This window comes from Haliotis rubra, unplaced genomic scaffold (genome assembly GCF_003918875.1).
Source record: "Haliotis rubra isolate DU_JTF1 unplaced genomic scaffold, ASM391887v1 Scf172, whole genome shotgun sequence".
In the NCBI taxonomy this organism is placed as follows: Eukaryota; Metazoa; Mollusca; class Gastropoda; order Lepetellida; family Haliotidae; genus Haliotis; species Haliotis rubra.
Window position 1 is genome coordinate 1425742 of NW_025765692.1, and position 16627 is coordinate 1442368.

The following is a 16627-nucleotide window of genomic DNA, read 5'->3' on the forward strand; positions in this document are numbered from 1 at the left end:
TGATCAGTTTTGATTTATTGAACTTCCTGCTTATATTGGACAGCTGTTACAGTTTATTTTTCCTCAAGCTTAAGGAACATTGGACAGTTTTGTTGACGAATGCTTGTTTGTACTGATTGTTTATTGTTTTCTAACTTTCAGAAGCTGGAAAGCAGGAGGAAGGTCCTGACAACGATTGACTGGCCGGAGAAGAAACAGAAAGTTATTCCTCTCTTGGGGAAACAGTTAACATTTCTCAAATTAGAAAACCAAATAATATGGATTCATCTACATTGATGAGTTTAAGAAAACATCCCATACATATTGCTATTTATTCCCTTATTGCTTTTTATTATTTATGCATTTTGAAAATTCAGTTTTTATTAATGTGAACATTCCAAATATCAGTTGTTTATCAGCAAATTGTTGAATATAAATAAAGCTATCATGACTTTGTGTTTTATTCTGTTATTTGTCATCCTGGCGGTTTTACCATTGTGCAATTGTATAAAATACCTCATTTGGTATGTGTGTTGCATGAAACACAACCTCTTTTCTGGAGGAGCGGGTAATGGGCCAGCACAACAGATTTAGTTTCATGGAAACCAGGTTATAAGCTGGGAGCTAGGTTGGAAACAACAATAAACTAAGCACCAGCAGGAGCCTCCATGAACGAGTGGGCAAAGTCCCGACATGGATACTATCCAGATACTGGTGCAAACTGTAGTTTCAGTTTTAATGGAAACTAGGTTATAACTTGGAAACTAGGTTGAAACCTACAACTAACTAAAACATGTAAACCAGGTTGAAACCTACAACAAACTAAAACATGGAAACCAGGTTGAAACCTACAACAAACTAAAACATGGAAACCAGGTTGAAACCTACAATAAACTAAAACATGGAAACCAGGTTGAAACCTACAATAAACGAAAACACGGAAACCAGCTGGATCTGGCTTGGAGGAGTGGGTAATGAAACGCACTGGAAACCAGCCGGAAATGGTGCAAAGTTCAGTTTCAGTTTTCATGGAAACCACAATGAAACTATAGGAAACTACATGGAAACCAACTGGAAATGGTGGTTTCCATGTCGTTTCTTCTCAGTTTTAGTGTTCCGGACCCAACTTATTTTTGTAGTGAAAGTCAAGAGAGTGAAGTTTCTGGTGTGGCAGCTCTAGTGTGAAGTGTGGAGTAAAGTCAAGAGAGTGAAGTTTCTGGAGTGACAGCTCTAGTGTGAAGTGTGGAGTAAAGTCAAGAGAGTGAAGTTTCTGGTGTGACAGCTCTAGTGTGAAGTGTGGAGTAAAGTCAAGAGAGTGAAGTTTCTGGTGTGACAGCTCTAGTGTGAAGTGTGGAGTAAAGTCAAGAGAGTGAAGTTTCTGGTGTGACAGCTCTAGTGTGAAGTGTGGAGTAAAGCCAAAGAGAGTGAAGTTTCTGGTGTGAGCAGCTCTAGGTGTGAATTGTGGAGTAAAGTCAAAGAGAGTGAAGTTTCTGGGTGACAGCTCTAGTGTGAAGTGTGGAGTAAAAGCCAAAGAGAGTGAAGTTTCTGGTGTGACAGCTCTAGTGTGAAGTGTGGAGTAAAGTCAAAGAGAGTGAGAAGTTTCTGGTGTGACAGCTCTAGTGTGAAGTGTGGAGTAAAGTCAAAGAGAGTGAAGTTTCTGGAGTGAGCAGCTCTAGTGTGAAGTGTGGAGTAAAGCCAAAGAGAGTGGCGTTTCTGGTGTGTGACAGCTCTAGTGTGAAGTGTGGAGTAAAGTCAAGAGAGTGGAAGTTTCTGGTGTGACAGCTCTAGTGTGAAGTGTGGAGTAAAGTCAAGAGTGAAGTTTCTGGTGTGAGCAGCTCTAGTGTGAAGTGTGGAGTATTAAAGTCAAGAGAGTAGAAGTTTCTGGTGTGACAGCTCTAGTGTGAAGTGTGGAGTAAAAGTCAAAGAGAGTGAAGTTTCTGGTGTGACAGCTCTAGTGTGAAGTGTGGAGTAAAAGTCAAGAGAGTGAAGTTTCTGGTGTGACAGCTCTTGTGTGAAGTGTGGAGTAAAAGTCAAAGAGAGTGAAGTTTCTGGTGTGACAGCTCTGAGTGTGAAGTGTGGAGTAAAGTCAAAGAGAGTGAAGTTTCTGGGTGACAGCTCTAGTGTGAAGTGTGGAGTAAAAGCCAAGAGAGTGAAGTTCCTGGTGTGACAACTCTAGTGTGAAGTGTGGAGTAAAGTCAAGAGAGTGAAGTTTCTGGTGTGTGACAGCTCTAGTGTGTGAAGTGTGGAGTAAAGCCAAGAGAGAGTGAAGTTTCTGGTGTGACAGCTCTAGTGTGAAGTGTGGAGTAAAGTCAAAGAGAGTGAAGTTTCTGGGTGACAGCTCTAGTGTGAAGTGTGGAGTAAAGTCAAAGAGAGTGAGAAGTTTCTGGGTGACAGCTCTAGTGTGAAGTGTGGAGTAAAAGTCAAGAGAGTGAAGTTTCTGGTGTGACAGCTGAAAGTGTGAAGTGTGGAGTAAAAGTCAAGAGAGTGAAGTTTCTGGTGTGACAGCTCTAGTGTGGAGAAGTGTGGAAAGTCAAAGAGAGTAGAAGTTTCTGGTGTGACAGCTCTAGTGTGAAGTGTGGAGTAAAAGTCAAAGAGAGTGAAGTTTCTGGTGTGACAGCTCTGGAGTGTGAAGTGTGGAGTAAAGTCAAAGAGAGTGAAGTTTCTGGTGTGACAGCTCTAGTGTGAAGTGTGGAGTAAAAGTCAAGAGAGTGAAGTTTCTGGTGTGACAGCTCTAGTGTGAAGTGTGGAGTAAAAGTCAAGAGAGTGAAGTTTCTGGTGTGACAGCTCTAGTGTGAAGTGTGGAGTAAAGTCAAGAGAGTGAAGTTTCTGGTGTGACAGCTCTCAAAGAGAAGTGGAGTGTGAAGTGTGGAGTAGTAAAGTCAAAGAGAGTGAAGTTTCTGGTGTGACAGCTCTAGTGTGAAGTGTGGAGTAAAGTCAAGAGAGTAGAAGTTTCTGGTGTGACAGCTCTGAGTGTGAAGTGTGGAGTAAAAGTCAAGAGAGAAGAAGTTTCTGGTGTGACAGCTCTAGTGTGAAGTGTGGAGTAAAGTCAAGAGAGTGAAGTTTCTGGTGTGACAGCTCTAGTGTGAAGTGTGGAGTAAAGTCAAGAGGAGTGAAGTTTCTGGTGTGACAGCTCTAGTGTGAAGTGTGGAGTAAAGTCAAAGAGAGTGAAGTTTCTGGTGTGACAGCTCTAGTGTGAAGTGTGGAGTAAAGTCAAAGAGAGTGAAGTTTCTGGTGTGACAGCTCTAGTGTGAAGTGTGGAGTAAAGTCAAGAGAGTGAAGTTTCTGGAGTGACAGCTCTGAGTGTGAAGTGTGGAGTAAAGTCAAGAGAGTGAAGTTTCTGGTGTGACAGCTCTAGTGTGAAGTGTGGAGTAAAGTTTCTGGTGTGACAAGAGTGTGGGAGTAAAAGAAGTTTCTGGTGTGACAGCTCTAGTGTGAAGTGTGGAGTAAAAGTCAAGAGAGTGAAGTTTCTGGTGTGACAGCTCTAGTGTGAAGTGTGGAGTAAAGTCAAGAGAGTGAAGTTTCTGGTGTGACAGCTCTAGTGTGAAGTGTGGAGTAAAGTCAAGAGAGTGAAGTTTCTGGTGTGACAGCTCTAGTGTGAAGTGTGGAGTAAAGTCAAGAGTGAAGTTTCTGGTGTGACAGCTCTAGTGTGAAGTGTGGAGTAAAAGTCAAGAGAGTGAAGTTTCTGGTGTGACAGCTCTAGTGTGTGTGAAGTGTGGAGTAAAGTCAAGAGAGAGAAGTTTCTGGTGTGAGTGTGAAGTGTGGAGTAAAGTCAAGAGAGTGAAGTTTCTGGTGTGACAGCTCTAGTGTGAAGTGTGGAGTAAAGTCAAGAGAGTGAAGTTTCTGGTGTGACAGCTCTAGTGTGAAGTGTGGAGTAAAGTCAAGAGAGTGAAGTTTCTGGTGTGACAGCTCTAGTGTGAAGTGTGGAGTAAAGTCAAGAGAGTGAAGTTTCTGGTGTGACAGCTCTAGTGTGAAGTGTGGAGTAAAGTCAAGAGAGTGAAGTTTCTGGTGTGACAGCTCTAGTGTGAAGTGTGGAGTAAAGTCAAGAGAGTGAAGTTTCTGGTGTGACAGCTCTAGTGTGAAGTGTGGAGTAAAGTCAAGAGAATGAAATGTCTACTTTTATGTGTTTACGAAGTTACCTTGTGGAGAACTGCATGAGGATACTGAGATCAAACACGGAGAAGACAACGAGGAAGAAAGCGTTCCACAGTCCCACACAACAGAACATGGCCTGGAACGGCAGGGAGAAGTCTTCACAGATGCTGTAGATGACTGGAGAAGAAGACACGCTTTGAGTGATGGACGTTCACCTTGGTAAACAACTATTGATCTCAATTTATCCCTTCGTAAAGTTCGCACTGAACTAGAAGAATTGGGATTCGTGTATAGCTTAAGGCAAAACCAGATTATCTCCCTTGATCAGAGTACTTCAGTGAAGAAGTGACACACAGAGATTATGACTGAGAGATTATGACTGGACTGACAAAGGCGATTCCATGTACATAAACCTTCTATTGAAAGATGAAAATCTGAAATGAATGACCCTGTTTGTTTGTATTACAGCACTAACTGCCACTTGAAGATATTGTATAGAGAGAGAGAGTCGTACTTTTGGTGTAGAGGGCCAGCGGAGCAGTGGTCAGCAGCACGATCTGGGGAGTCCCCCCAAACACGGCAAACAGCATCCCACCAAACATCTGGGAGTACAGCACCTTCTCCACCGCTGAAACACGACGCAGTCTTACATCATAATCATGATAACAATAATGATAATGGACATATTTACTTGCCCTGATCCACACACTGACGCAGACTGACTGTGTCAAATCAATGCTACCAGAACCTTGCTATGGTCTGTAGTCAACATCACTTTCAGTTGCTATGTGGTTACACATTCCAAGTAATGGTGTATGTGTTGCTAAAAGGCTTTCAGTCACGCTACCACCTGAATCTCACTGCCGGGTGAACAGAGGCATATTTAGAACCCAGTACCCTTCCCTGTTTCTGTATAGAGTACAACTGAAGGTCTCCAAGGAACACGCTGGAGTCCAGCTAGCAGAACACGCTATCCAACCTTTCTCCATAATGACGCTCATTAACTTTTGTCAACATCACTTTCAGTTCCCATGTGATTGAACAAAATAAGTTACTGAGTGTCGGCAGAAGGCTTTCAGTCCCACTACCACCTGAACCTACTGAGTTCCCACTTCACTGAGAACTATGCACACAAACACATGACTCCACCATGAAATAAACCTGCAATGAACAGAGGCATTTTAGAAACAATTCCCCTTCCCTGTCTCTGTCTTCTGTATGGAGTATAACTGAAGATCTCTGTTCCCATGGTTTCTCCAAGAAACACATAGGTTGTTAGGTAGTGTTACAAATTAGCACTTATGAATTCACCTACAATTTCATGAAATTTGAATATTTTTTTCGAAATAAACTTCTAGTGATGTTGGAGTGCATCTTACTCAGGATCTCATGAGTGTTGTCCGAGTTGAGCACACCGAAGGCGATACATGGCAGGATGCATGCGAAGTAGAGGAACAGCGTGGTCGACAACGTCTTCAGGATGCTCTTCTTGTCCGCAACACCTGTAACACCAACATGGACACTGATGGCCTTCATCCAACAGTTGAACCACATACACTCTGTTTGTGTTGTCTGATATCCATCATCCAGGGCAGCCTGTCAGTCATGGACCTAATGGAATAGTGTACTGAACAGTATACACACTCAGTGGAATATCGTATTCAGCGTTGCTTAGAAAAGTGAGTGAGTTTGGTTTTACGCCGCTTTTAGCAATATCCCAGCAACATCACGGAGGGGGACACCAGAAATGGGCTTCACACATTGTACCCATCTGAGGAATCGTACCTGGTTCTTAGGCAAGACCCGGGTGAACGCCCTAACCACTAGGCTACCCCACCGCCCGCTTAGAAAAGTGACTGGGGTCATGTTTTCAAATGATAAACTATTAAATCTTTCAGGATAGAGCCCAGCATATTGTCCACCTCTAAACTACAGTCGAGCACCGTTGTGTCGAAGACTGATAACTGGATATCTCGGTTGTCTCGATACAACATCTCGGTCCCGGCAAAATCCTTCATAATTTATCATTATTCAAGCTCTTTTAACTCAATACGGATGTCACGATATTTCGGATATCTCGATATAATTTCATGGTCCCAACAAGAAAAATTACCCTTTTAACTCGATATTTGCAAAGAAACTCAATATTCAAGTATCCCTTGCCCATGTGAAGCATGAATCAAAGGGATGCAGTAGTGTAAACTGATTAGGGCTAATTGAGTTGAAGGTATCACTTGTTTGTTATTTAATTAGGATTTTTTTTAATTAAGAAAGATTTAATTCGGAAGTACTCACTGTTACGACTAAACACTACTGATAATGGATTATTTCGAATCAAAACATACTGAGAAGCATTTTCTTTTCTTTCATAGTGATATGTGATGATATGCCCTGGTCGGATGTCTCCAAGTTTGGATAACTTGATATTTTTTCTTGGTGCCATGAATATCGAGACAACGGTGCTTGGCTGTATTCTGAACACAGTTTGAACAGTGCCCTCCTTCAAGTGAGAGCAGATCTGATGGCTTGGGAAATCATAGTACATTGATAACATTGTGAAACGCCCCAGGTGCTGGCCAGGCAAACCAGTGCTTTGGGCTGTTTCCAGCTGGTCAGTCAGTGGCTGGGTCTTGGGTATATAGACTGAGTATGCTACTTTCCTTCTCATGTAGACGTTCAAATGATCTGCTAAGTTTGAACATACCGTCCTTGTAGTCGGAGAAATAATGTGGTAGACGTCTCTTCAAGTCATCCCTGATGCCACGGAGGAAGCCACATCGCACCTTGGGCTGGAAATACAAGGACGACATAGTCTGGTTGAAAATCTCATGACATCATCAGGGCTCCTGATGCAATTGTCATCAAGTGACATCACTTTCCTACTCCACTCATGAAAATACATGTATCATGTTTTTCACATCACTCAACAGAGTTATTATATCATATTTCACTGGACACATGAAATATGCACTTTATTATATACTTCCAATTATTTTTAATTAATGTAATTTTCGATTAAAATTGATATTTTATACTTATCCTGACTCATGCTAAATGCTTGTCTCCTTCTTCTCGCGAATAATAGTGGAACACTTGAAATCCCCTGAAGTTCCCTTCTAAAAAACGGACGTAAAATCATCACTCACCCACGAGTAGTCTCCCTTGCCTCCTTTGGCGCCTTTTTGGTCACATGACCAGCCCTGTTTGTCATATTCTCCGTATGTAGACGCCCCACCCTGGATTTTCCAGAGTGCCCTGAAGGGGAGGTTGGGAGGGCTGACCTTTAAGTATAAAAGGCAAGAAATTACATATATTATCTGACTCATGCTTTCTATCCACAGGAGTTACTCTGTCATACCAGCCCTGTTTATATTCAGGTTCTCTTAAAATCCCCTAAGCAGATGTGAAGCCACAAATATCTCCCCCCATCCAACCCACGTGGATTTACACTTGGAAATCAAAGCCACAAATAGTGCCCTGAAGGGAGCTTTCCGTTGTCAGCGAGGCGATGGGATGACTGAGTTCTGTCTAGGGAAGCGAGTCAGAAGATCGGAGTATCACGGAAATTACCGTGGCCTATAAAATATCACTTTTGAAAAAGCGCCGCTGATTGCACAACTAAATCTGACAATACGAGTCTTGAACACTCACACCATGCTTTAGAACAGAGGTTACGTAGGAAGATGCTAGTAACCTCTGTTGCAGAATGGACTCATGCTAAATGCTTGCAGAACGGGCGGTGGTGGGTCAGGCCACTACCTGGATTCACTGGCTGTTGTTTTACGTCCTGTATTACCCCCCATGGGAACTTATGATGTCACTGCTGATGATTCTATTCTTCCAACTTCCATCTGATGAGTCGGGGGGAACAACAACTTGTCAGATTTCTTCCGAAACTTTGCCCGACATTTCCGTGTTGATTTTAGATATACTAATGTTCCATTAGTTATCTATTGCAACTCTATCTCTTGATGAGTGCATCAAGTGGAGATGCGACCCTTCTTCATGTACAAGTAAGTCCTATACAAGTACAGGGTCTATCACTCATGCTAGTCTGTCCGAGACGTGTGCATGGACTTAACCATTTACTCTCCAGAGTGTTGGTTTTCACAAGTCACGTGATAAAAGGGTGAGATTTACTCAGCGCCTTTGTGGAACTGTTAGTTGTGCTACAACATGTGGCCCAAACTGGTGAATGCCTGAGACGTCTTCGGTGGCAATGAATGTCTCTGAGGTAATTGTTGGCAAACACCGTGTCCCATTTCCAAAAGCAACCCTCCATTATTGTTGTAATCAAGCAGTTTCCATGCAGAGCAAGTGTAGACGCCAAGGCTCTGACTTCGTGGAGATTGGAGGCTCGTGGAGGCTCGTGGAGGCTCGTGGAGGCTCAAGTCCTGCTGCTTTGTAGGCCCTTAGTATGACGGCTCTCATCCATACTGATATAGTTGTCCGTGAGACTTCTGTGGGCGTCTCAGTGGATAAGGGGATGAATAGGCGCTTGAATTTTCGTCTCCTTATTTTTGTCCTTTGTAGGTAGACTTTCAATGCTCTGACAGGGCATAAGGATAGATCCTGTGTATCCTGTGGCCCAAGGACTGTAGAGAGTGCTGGGATGTGGAACTGTCTGTCAGGCTGGCCGGGCAGTTGGTTCTTGGCAATAAAGTCCCATCCCAGTCCTAGATGTACGATGTCACGATGTCTTGATTCAAATCGTGTTCGTTCAAAGCCCAGAGCATGTATTTCTGACATCCGTGCTGCTGTTGTTAGGGCAATCAGAAACAGCGTTTTCTGTGTCAATACTTCTAAGGATGTCCGTTCTAGAGGCTCGTAGACGTCACTGGTGAGATGTTGTAGAACTACGTTGAGATCCCATGCAGGAGCCTTGAATTTCTTTTGTTGGTCTTCCATCTTGAACGAGCGTAGTAGTGCCAGTATCCCTGGTACTTGGTCAACTTGACACCCGTCTTCATGGTGATAACTGTGCTGAGAGCAGCCAGGTACGTTGAGAGTGTTGAACCTTTTAAGTGTCTCGTCTGTCGCAATTGACACAAGGATGAGAAGCTTTCATAGCTGTGAAGCCCCTCCGCCCTGCATATTGTTCAAATTTCTGCCATTTGTCGTCATACAAATTGCTAGTAGATCTGCGTAACGCTAAGGTTACTGCTTTCGCTGCTCTGGCAGAGTATCCTCTTTTCTTCAGACAGGTTTTGATCAGGAATCATGGCTTGTATCTTGACCCAACGATCTTCTGGGGTCACAATTCGATTCTGTGTTGTGATAAATCTTATCCCCAAGAATTTCAGATCTTGTTTTGGTTCCAACTCCGACTTCGTCAGGTTCACTAACCATCCTAGTTGCATGAGCAACTTGATTGTGAAGTTCAGCTGCTGTCTGAGTTGATTGGCATTTTGATGAACCTGTATCCCGTCGTCCAGATAAAAGGCATTGCGAAGACCTTGGGGATGTAGGCAGGCGACTATGGGCTTGGTTATTCGTGTGAATAACCATGGAGCCGAGGATATTCCAAACGGTAGAACGTTCCATTGGAAATGCTGACCTCTGAATAGGAATCGTAGATATTTCCTTGATTCTGGATGTATGAGGATGTGTAGATATGCATCCTGGAGGTCTATGCTGGCCATATAATCTGCTGGACGAAGACAAAGTCTTGGTTGAATTTCCGCATGTTGTAAATCAACCTGAATTTCTCTGTGGAATTCTTCTTAGGCAGTAGGAAAATTGGGGAGTAGAAGCCTGGCGTGAGATGATGTTGATCTATCCTCTCTACTGCATCCTTGGTTAGAAGCTAGTTGATGGCTTCTTGTAGCTTGTCTGCTTGATCGTCTGCTTAGTTGAAGACCATCGGTCTGAGGGTTAATGGTGGTGTGGCCTTGAGCTGCACTCTGTACCCTTCGCGCAGTACTTGTGAGACGTAGTCATCCTCCAGTTTTCCCCAATTTTCCCAGTACCTTTGTAGATTTCCACCCACTGTCGATGGTTGTACAGGAACGGCTGGGGGTGGAAGCATCCAGTCGTTCTGAACCCCAATTTCAACGTCTAGCTCCTCTGAAACCTCTGGGAGTACGTCCTCTCCCTGAGTTTCCTCTGTAGTTTCCGGTTGGGTGACGAAAAGAGCTTTTCCCGCCTTTGAAGCTGGAGTATTTCTTCTCCTTAGACTTCTGGATCCCGGAATATTTCAACTGGCTGTTGTACTTCTGAGAAGTATGACGAATGACGTTGGCTAGAGTATTTATAGACTTGATCATCATGACTTCCCTTGAGTTGTGAGTAGCTTCCTTAGCTGCTTCATCTATCTCACCTCCGAACATGGTAGGCGCCGCCCAAGGAGCTCTAAGTAGCGGTTGGGTAAATCTGTCACTCCAGGAACACGATGTCAGTAGACCCTGTCTCCGTAACAAGGTGAGACCCACCGACGTTGAGGCCAAATGATCCGATATGAAGTATTTGTCTTTCTTCTGAGTGAGCAGAGCAGATAATATCATTCTATCTTCTTCCGAACTGGGGTTCTGGAATTTGTTAATCGATGCCTCATTGATTGCTCTGGATCTCGCTATTCCGAAGAAGGATCTCCTCGTCGAGGTATCAAGTTGGGCCAACTTTTTATCCTCCACCATGTAAAACTTGTTCCGAGAGTTGTTGACCAGTTTCATATTCTCATCTAAGTCCGGTGCTCTCATAAAGGGGTCAATGTGATGTAAGGGGAATTTCCTCGCATTAATGCTGGCAGATGTTGATTCTGGAATCTAGTTGCTTTCTCAAAAGTCGTCCTTGCACATCTTGTATGTGTAAGCTTCGTCCAATTCCTTAGAGGGAGACTCTAAGTTCAATCCATTAGCTATCCAAGCTGTAACCTCCGTATCTGAGAAGACATAGTCGGTATGTTCATCAGATAGTTCTTGTTCCGTAGAACTATGCCTTCGCGAAATCCTCCTTGTGCGAACCTTCCTTTAGCAAATGTCTGTCTCGTGATTTATCCCTTCACGAACTTGTCTCTCGCGAACCTTGCTTTCGCCAACTTCCCTCTCGCGAACCTTCTCTACGCGTGTGAGAGCTGTGTGATCTAGATCTGGAACGGCTGGCTCTTGGGGATGGATTCCTAGGTGTTCTCGAACGTTGAGGGTTCGCAGACTAAGTTCTCGTAGAGTAAGTAGCCTTTGCGAACCTTCCATCTTGTTCTATGATGACAGAGTTGTCTGATTGTGATGACCTTCTCGAACGTACACGTTCGCCAATGTTGTCTGCAGATGTAGATCGCAGATAAGTTCGCGTAGGTCTGAGGGTTTGCGAACGTTGTCAGTTGATGAGAGGTTCTGTCGTGCCTTCGCTTCCTCATCAAAACGTCGTTCCATCATGGCCATCATTTGGGTAGTAAATTGCCTCATGAAGTCGCCTGGATCAAAGTTCTGCGTTGACTACAACTGATTCGGTGTTGATGAAGCGTTCGAGAACGCTGATGTGTTGTGTGCTTCAACTTCACTGTGTTGAGAAGTTGGTGGTTGGTCGTCAAACAGCTGGCCCGCTGCTGTAGTTGCAGGAGACGATCTAGTAGTTGTCGAGGTTGACTGTGTTGCCGATCTAGTAGGTACTTCAGGCAGAAGTAACGGTGGTTCATTAAACACGTCTGCCTCGTGCGGTAGGATAATCTCTTCATTACACGACCTCTGATGAGTTGACTTGCTAGGTCGTGTTGAATTCGATGCTGACCTAGTTACAGATGCCCTTTTCTGCATTATGGATGAAGCAGTAGTCTTTTTCTTACTCTGAGAGGGCGTCAACTCCGTCGTAGCAGACCGTCGTTGCCCCTGCAACGTACTCAACATAGCACCAGAATTAAGTATTTCTGCAGTAGCAAACAACCTATGGTTACCGGCTTGATCTCCAGGTTTATCAGCCGTGACTTGAGATGACTGCCTCATCCGATCCATGGCATGTCTATAGATATAAGACAAATATTGATTAAATTGCAAATATGATAAACCAATGCAATATGTACAACGTAAGATGGAAGAACATGGTTTAATGCACGATGGGCATCTGGGGTGAGGATCAGCCACTGATAGCCGGTGCCTGCAAACAATGCAAGATTTCATGAAATGTAAACAAGTTACATTACAATGAAAAAAATGTCACAAATTACAATAATTTCTTCAAATTTTATACAATTAATACATGATAGTTATAGCCAAATACCATACACAGCATAATTTGGATAAATAGGATCTAAATATAAAGGATATCTGCCGTATATGGGGCTCGTCCAACCATCTGCTTGGGCGAAAAGGGAGAGAGTGACAAGTAAGGCTGGTCACATGACTGTTTGCGCGGGAAAAGGGAGGTAACTCGTGGGTGAGTGTATTTTTACGTCCGCTTCAGGGAACTACAAAGGATTCAAGTGTTCCACTACCCTTCGCAAGGGAAAGGGAGATAAGCAAAGATCATGAGTCAGGATAAGGAAAAATAGATCCTTTTGGTTTTACAATAAATGCCAAAACTTGGTGCTAGCGCACTCAGTGCGGGTGTGCTCAATGACTCAGCAATCAGCTCGGTTGTTCACACAATTCCCATACTTGTTGACCAAATGCATTTGTTTACATTGCCATTTATTGTGTTGTGTAAAGAGATACTGGACAAACAACTTTGTTGCGCTGTGAAGAAGTTCTGGCAAAGTGGTATTTTCACTGCACTGAACATAGCAAAATGTCTGTTACTGTAGTGACAAACTCGGAAATTTCAGTCTTTCACAGAATCACACTAAAGAATGTAATCAAATATTTTCAGTCATTGAGTATAATGTTGTTCTGAAGCAGTACCTTCTCCTCCTCGCCATCAAAGACGGCCATCTTTGTCTCCGACTCCTTCTGCTTCTCTGACAACTTGTGAGTCTCCTTCTGCAGGACGCCCTTGAAGTGCTCCTCATCAGGCGCCCCCATCAGCTCCAGGCGGAAATCTATGTCGGAGAACATCGTGGCAAACGTCCTCCCTGTCTCCAGCTCATTCTTGGTGCCTTTCTGTAACCAACAACATTGTCTGAAAACACCGAGATAACCGGAGGAAACCTTGTTCATCCATGGCCTGCCACCAGAGGGCGTTCTTCATGTCAGACGTTTTCTTTTCTACATTTATTTCATCAACATTCCCTCTACACAAGCATGTATTTGTCTGTTCCCAAACGGTCTGTATACATAACAGTTGTAAATCAGTTAACCATTAAATACATTCTACTTAACTTTCAAACCACTTGTAAATCCAAAGAAAGCTTTCTTTCAAATTATCATATTGTTATCACTGTCATAAAACCATCAGCTTCACCACAGAGTGACATTCACCTTTGTACCTATTCAAGATGGCCACAGGTAAACATGCCCTGTGAAGTGGGATTTCTTGTCATGCATCATTAACTTAGGTAAGGCCAGATCAATTTTATTTCTTGTTTTACAGATCCTCCGGTCGTATTTTTTCAAGAATAAGAAAAAAATAAATAATGTTCCCCGCTCAAACAAAAAATCCTAATGTTTTTATTGTCCAAAAATGAAAACTTATAAAAAAAAATTGATTTGATTGTTTTTTGCCCCATATACACTTCATAAATTGCCAAAAGTAGAACACTTTTAGTATTTAAAAGGAATATGACTTTGACTGGTGATTCTTATTTTATTTTTTTCCTCCTGCCTTTAGGTTTTCTGAGGACAAAAATCTGTAAAACAAGAAATAACATTGGTCTGGCCTAATGAACCATATACCACAAATCACAACCCAACAATGTGGGTCGATTCCTGCAATGTTCCCTTCCTGGTACTGGACCCTACAAGAACAGACTCTGTTACTGTCATGCTGGTCTGGTGACCGTGGTGACTGTGGTTCTACCTACCTCCTTGGTTGGGGTGAGGATGACAATGACGAAGTACACCTCCTGGCACGTCATGCCAAAGTTGGCGGGTGTGGCGAGGCGGGCGATGCCCACGTAGCCCTTGTTGATGGAGGGTATGCTGCACCTGGAGTGAAGATGGGTGAGATTACATGTGGTCAGAAGAACAGATGCAACTTCTTACACATTCCTCCATGCTAAAGCTATACACATTCTGCACACAAGTAACACCATCTAGCAATTTATGACGTGGGCAAACAGCTGGAATACATAATACACTCAAACAACAGTTGGTCAAGAACTTAGAAGAAATGGGACACACAAGCAATGAAAGGTAAAAGTGAAGCGATCCACAGACAAAGAAATGTGGACACAGACAAAATGAAAGACAGTGAGACTCAACCAAAGATACTACCAAAAGAGCAAGAGAGACGCACGGACACTGAGACACAGTGTGACAGGGGTAGTGAAACAGACAATGAAATAGACATCAGTGACAGAGAGAAACAATGTGACACACAGCCAACGAAAGACAAACAGTGAGATGCAGACAGCGAGACACAGAGGCAGTGAAATATATCCTGACATTTGATCAACTTCATCATCTATCTGGCTGAAGATGGTAGAGAAATTATGAGTGCTTCAAACTGGAGTCAGTTTTGAACTTAATCTGATGAGATATAAAATCATCTGGTCCAGCTGGCAGAGACATGGGCTCATTCCACAGAGCTATCTGAGCACTAAGACAATCACAACTCCCAACTGTAACCGACTTACAACAGTTGTAGCCCTAGGATCCCTTTGTGGAAGGATTCCCTAGTTCTGGCAACACTTACATGGCACAGACCCAGTTCTGATCATAGTCAAAACCTCCTCCATCATCAATCTTCACCGAGCTCTGGATCGTCCGACTCAGCTGATGCACTGTACAACCCACAAACATCAGTAAATACATATCTGTCATTATATCACAGCACATTTGCAGTCTAGAATACTAAAACAGAAATTGTCCAAATTGTCTCATAAAATATTAATTGTATCACAACACCACAGGTAAACATTCCTATATTCACTACTAAACTAAACTGTATGTAATCATTCTTATGTTTATCACTTGCCTATAGTACACGCAGACATTCGTGAAGAGAGAGGACAGCACTTACCACAGTCAGTCGTGAAGAGAGAGGACTTGGCCTGGTCGGAGCTGGTTGGGGAGTCGGTGCCCAGCATCTTCTTCAGGATGTTGTCCACGATCTCGTCCAGGTTGGATTGATGGACGTCCAGCAGCAGGACTGTGTTGTTGAGGAACTTCTGCACGTCCATCGTGGCCCGCACCTCATTGGTGAAGTCCTTGAACGGCACCCTCTGGACATAGCAACAATAGGACGTCACATTTACAGAGTGGAACAGTGTGATACAAGGTTATCTATACGATTCACATTTATTGTACAGTGAGAGAGTGAGTATGGTTTTACACCGTTTTTAGCAATAATCCAGCAACATAACAACAGGGGACACAAGATAAGAGCTTCACGTGTTGTACCCATGTGGGGAATTGAACCCAGATCTATGGCTTTCATTAGGAATTCACATTTAGTTACAGAATATTTGTGTTCTGTACCATAACTCATACCCAACGTCAGAATGTCTAGATGAATAAGAACATTTATGGAACAAAAAACAGGTGATCAACAGTCAACAGCTTGTAATGTGTGTAGTTTTCATTGTTTTCACTGATGTCTACGAACATAACTTGACCTGAAAGAGTTCGACTGAGTTTGGAACTTTGCAATGATTTCAGGTGAGATGGAGTTGAGACAGTTGATATAAGTATTTTTTAACAAGAAAGAAAATTCCAGTTCCAGTGATTTATCTGAATCATAAGAATGGACTGTAAACAATTATGTTTCAATGTATCACACAGCTGCCATCCCGGACAGAGTACATTAACGTTTTATTAGAAAATGTGAACCACTTGCTGACAACTAAAAAACAAACCCAAACAACTTAGAAATTAACAGTGGTAAGTTCATATTGCACCAGTTTTATTTTATGGTTTACATATTTTTATAAAACCAATTTACTCCTTTGGGTTGTAAAAGAATAATTTGTTTAGAAAAGTATTTTAAGATTTTATTAGTGATGAAATACTAAGGGTCAGCCAGTCTAGAGGGTTTAATACATTCCGGTGTTCACAATGACCATCCACTGATAAATACATTACAGTATTCCATCACTTCCAATAGTGTTGCTGGAATCAATATGCAGCTGTATCTACATACTTCATGGTCCTTCAAAGATATTGTCTCACAAGTAAATATTAACTAATATCTACTTATATTAACTGTTTCAAAGCTTTACTGATTGACTTTTTGCTCCTGTTGATAGAATACACAAACCCAACAAATACAAGTTTCATCGTCTGATAGGATGGTAGATGAGGCACTTACCTCATGTTGGGAGTAGATGAGACTGAGGCCCGACTCGTCTGAAACACAACAGGATGTCAGAGTCTACGCCATGATAATCACTGAATCAACGATAAATACTCAAACCAGAAACAGACAATGATTATCGTAATGTCGACGGTCACTGACGGTTAATGTTGATTAACACACTGGCACAGCATCAGCTATATTTACCTGGCTGACCGAGGAGTCGGCAGGTCTT

General features: G+C 42.8%; 1 protein-coding gene across 1 annotated transcript in view; it reads right to left on the reverse strand.

Annotated features, from left to right (window-relative positions):
* LOC124272737 (solute carrier family 4 member 11-like) overlaps positions 1-16627 on the reverse strand; it is a 90084-nt gene that overhangs the window by 23244 nt on the left and 50213 nt on the right. The window contains 9 exon segments of the mRNA XM_046707944.1: positions 4116-4248; positions 4586-4699; positions 5451-5573; positions 6776-6860; positions 12903-13100; positions 13961-14084; positions 14794-14881; positions 15121-15322; positions 16408-16445. Of these exon segments, the coding sequence (XP_046563900.1) occupies positions 4116-4248; positions 4586-4699; positions 5451-5573; positions 6776-6860; positions 12903-13100; positions 13961-14084; positions 14794-14881; positions 15121-15322; positions 16408-16445 (1105 nt within the window).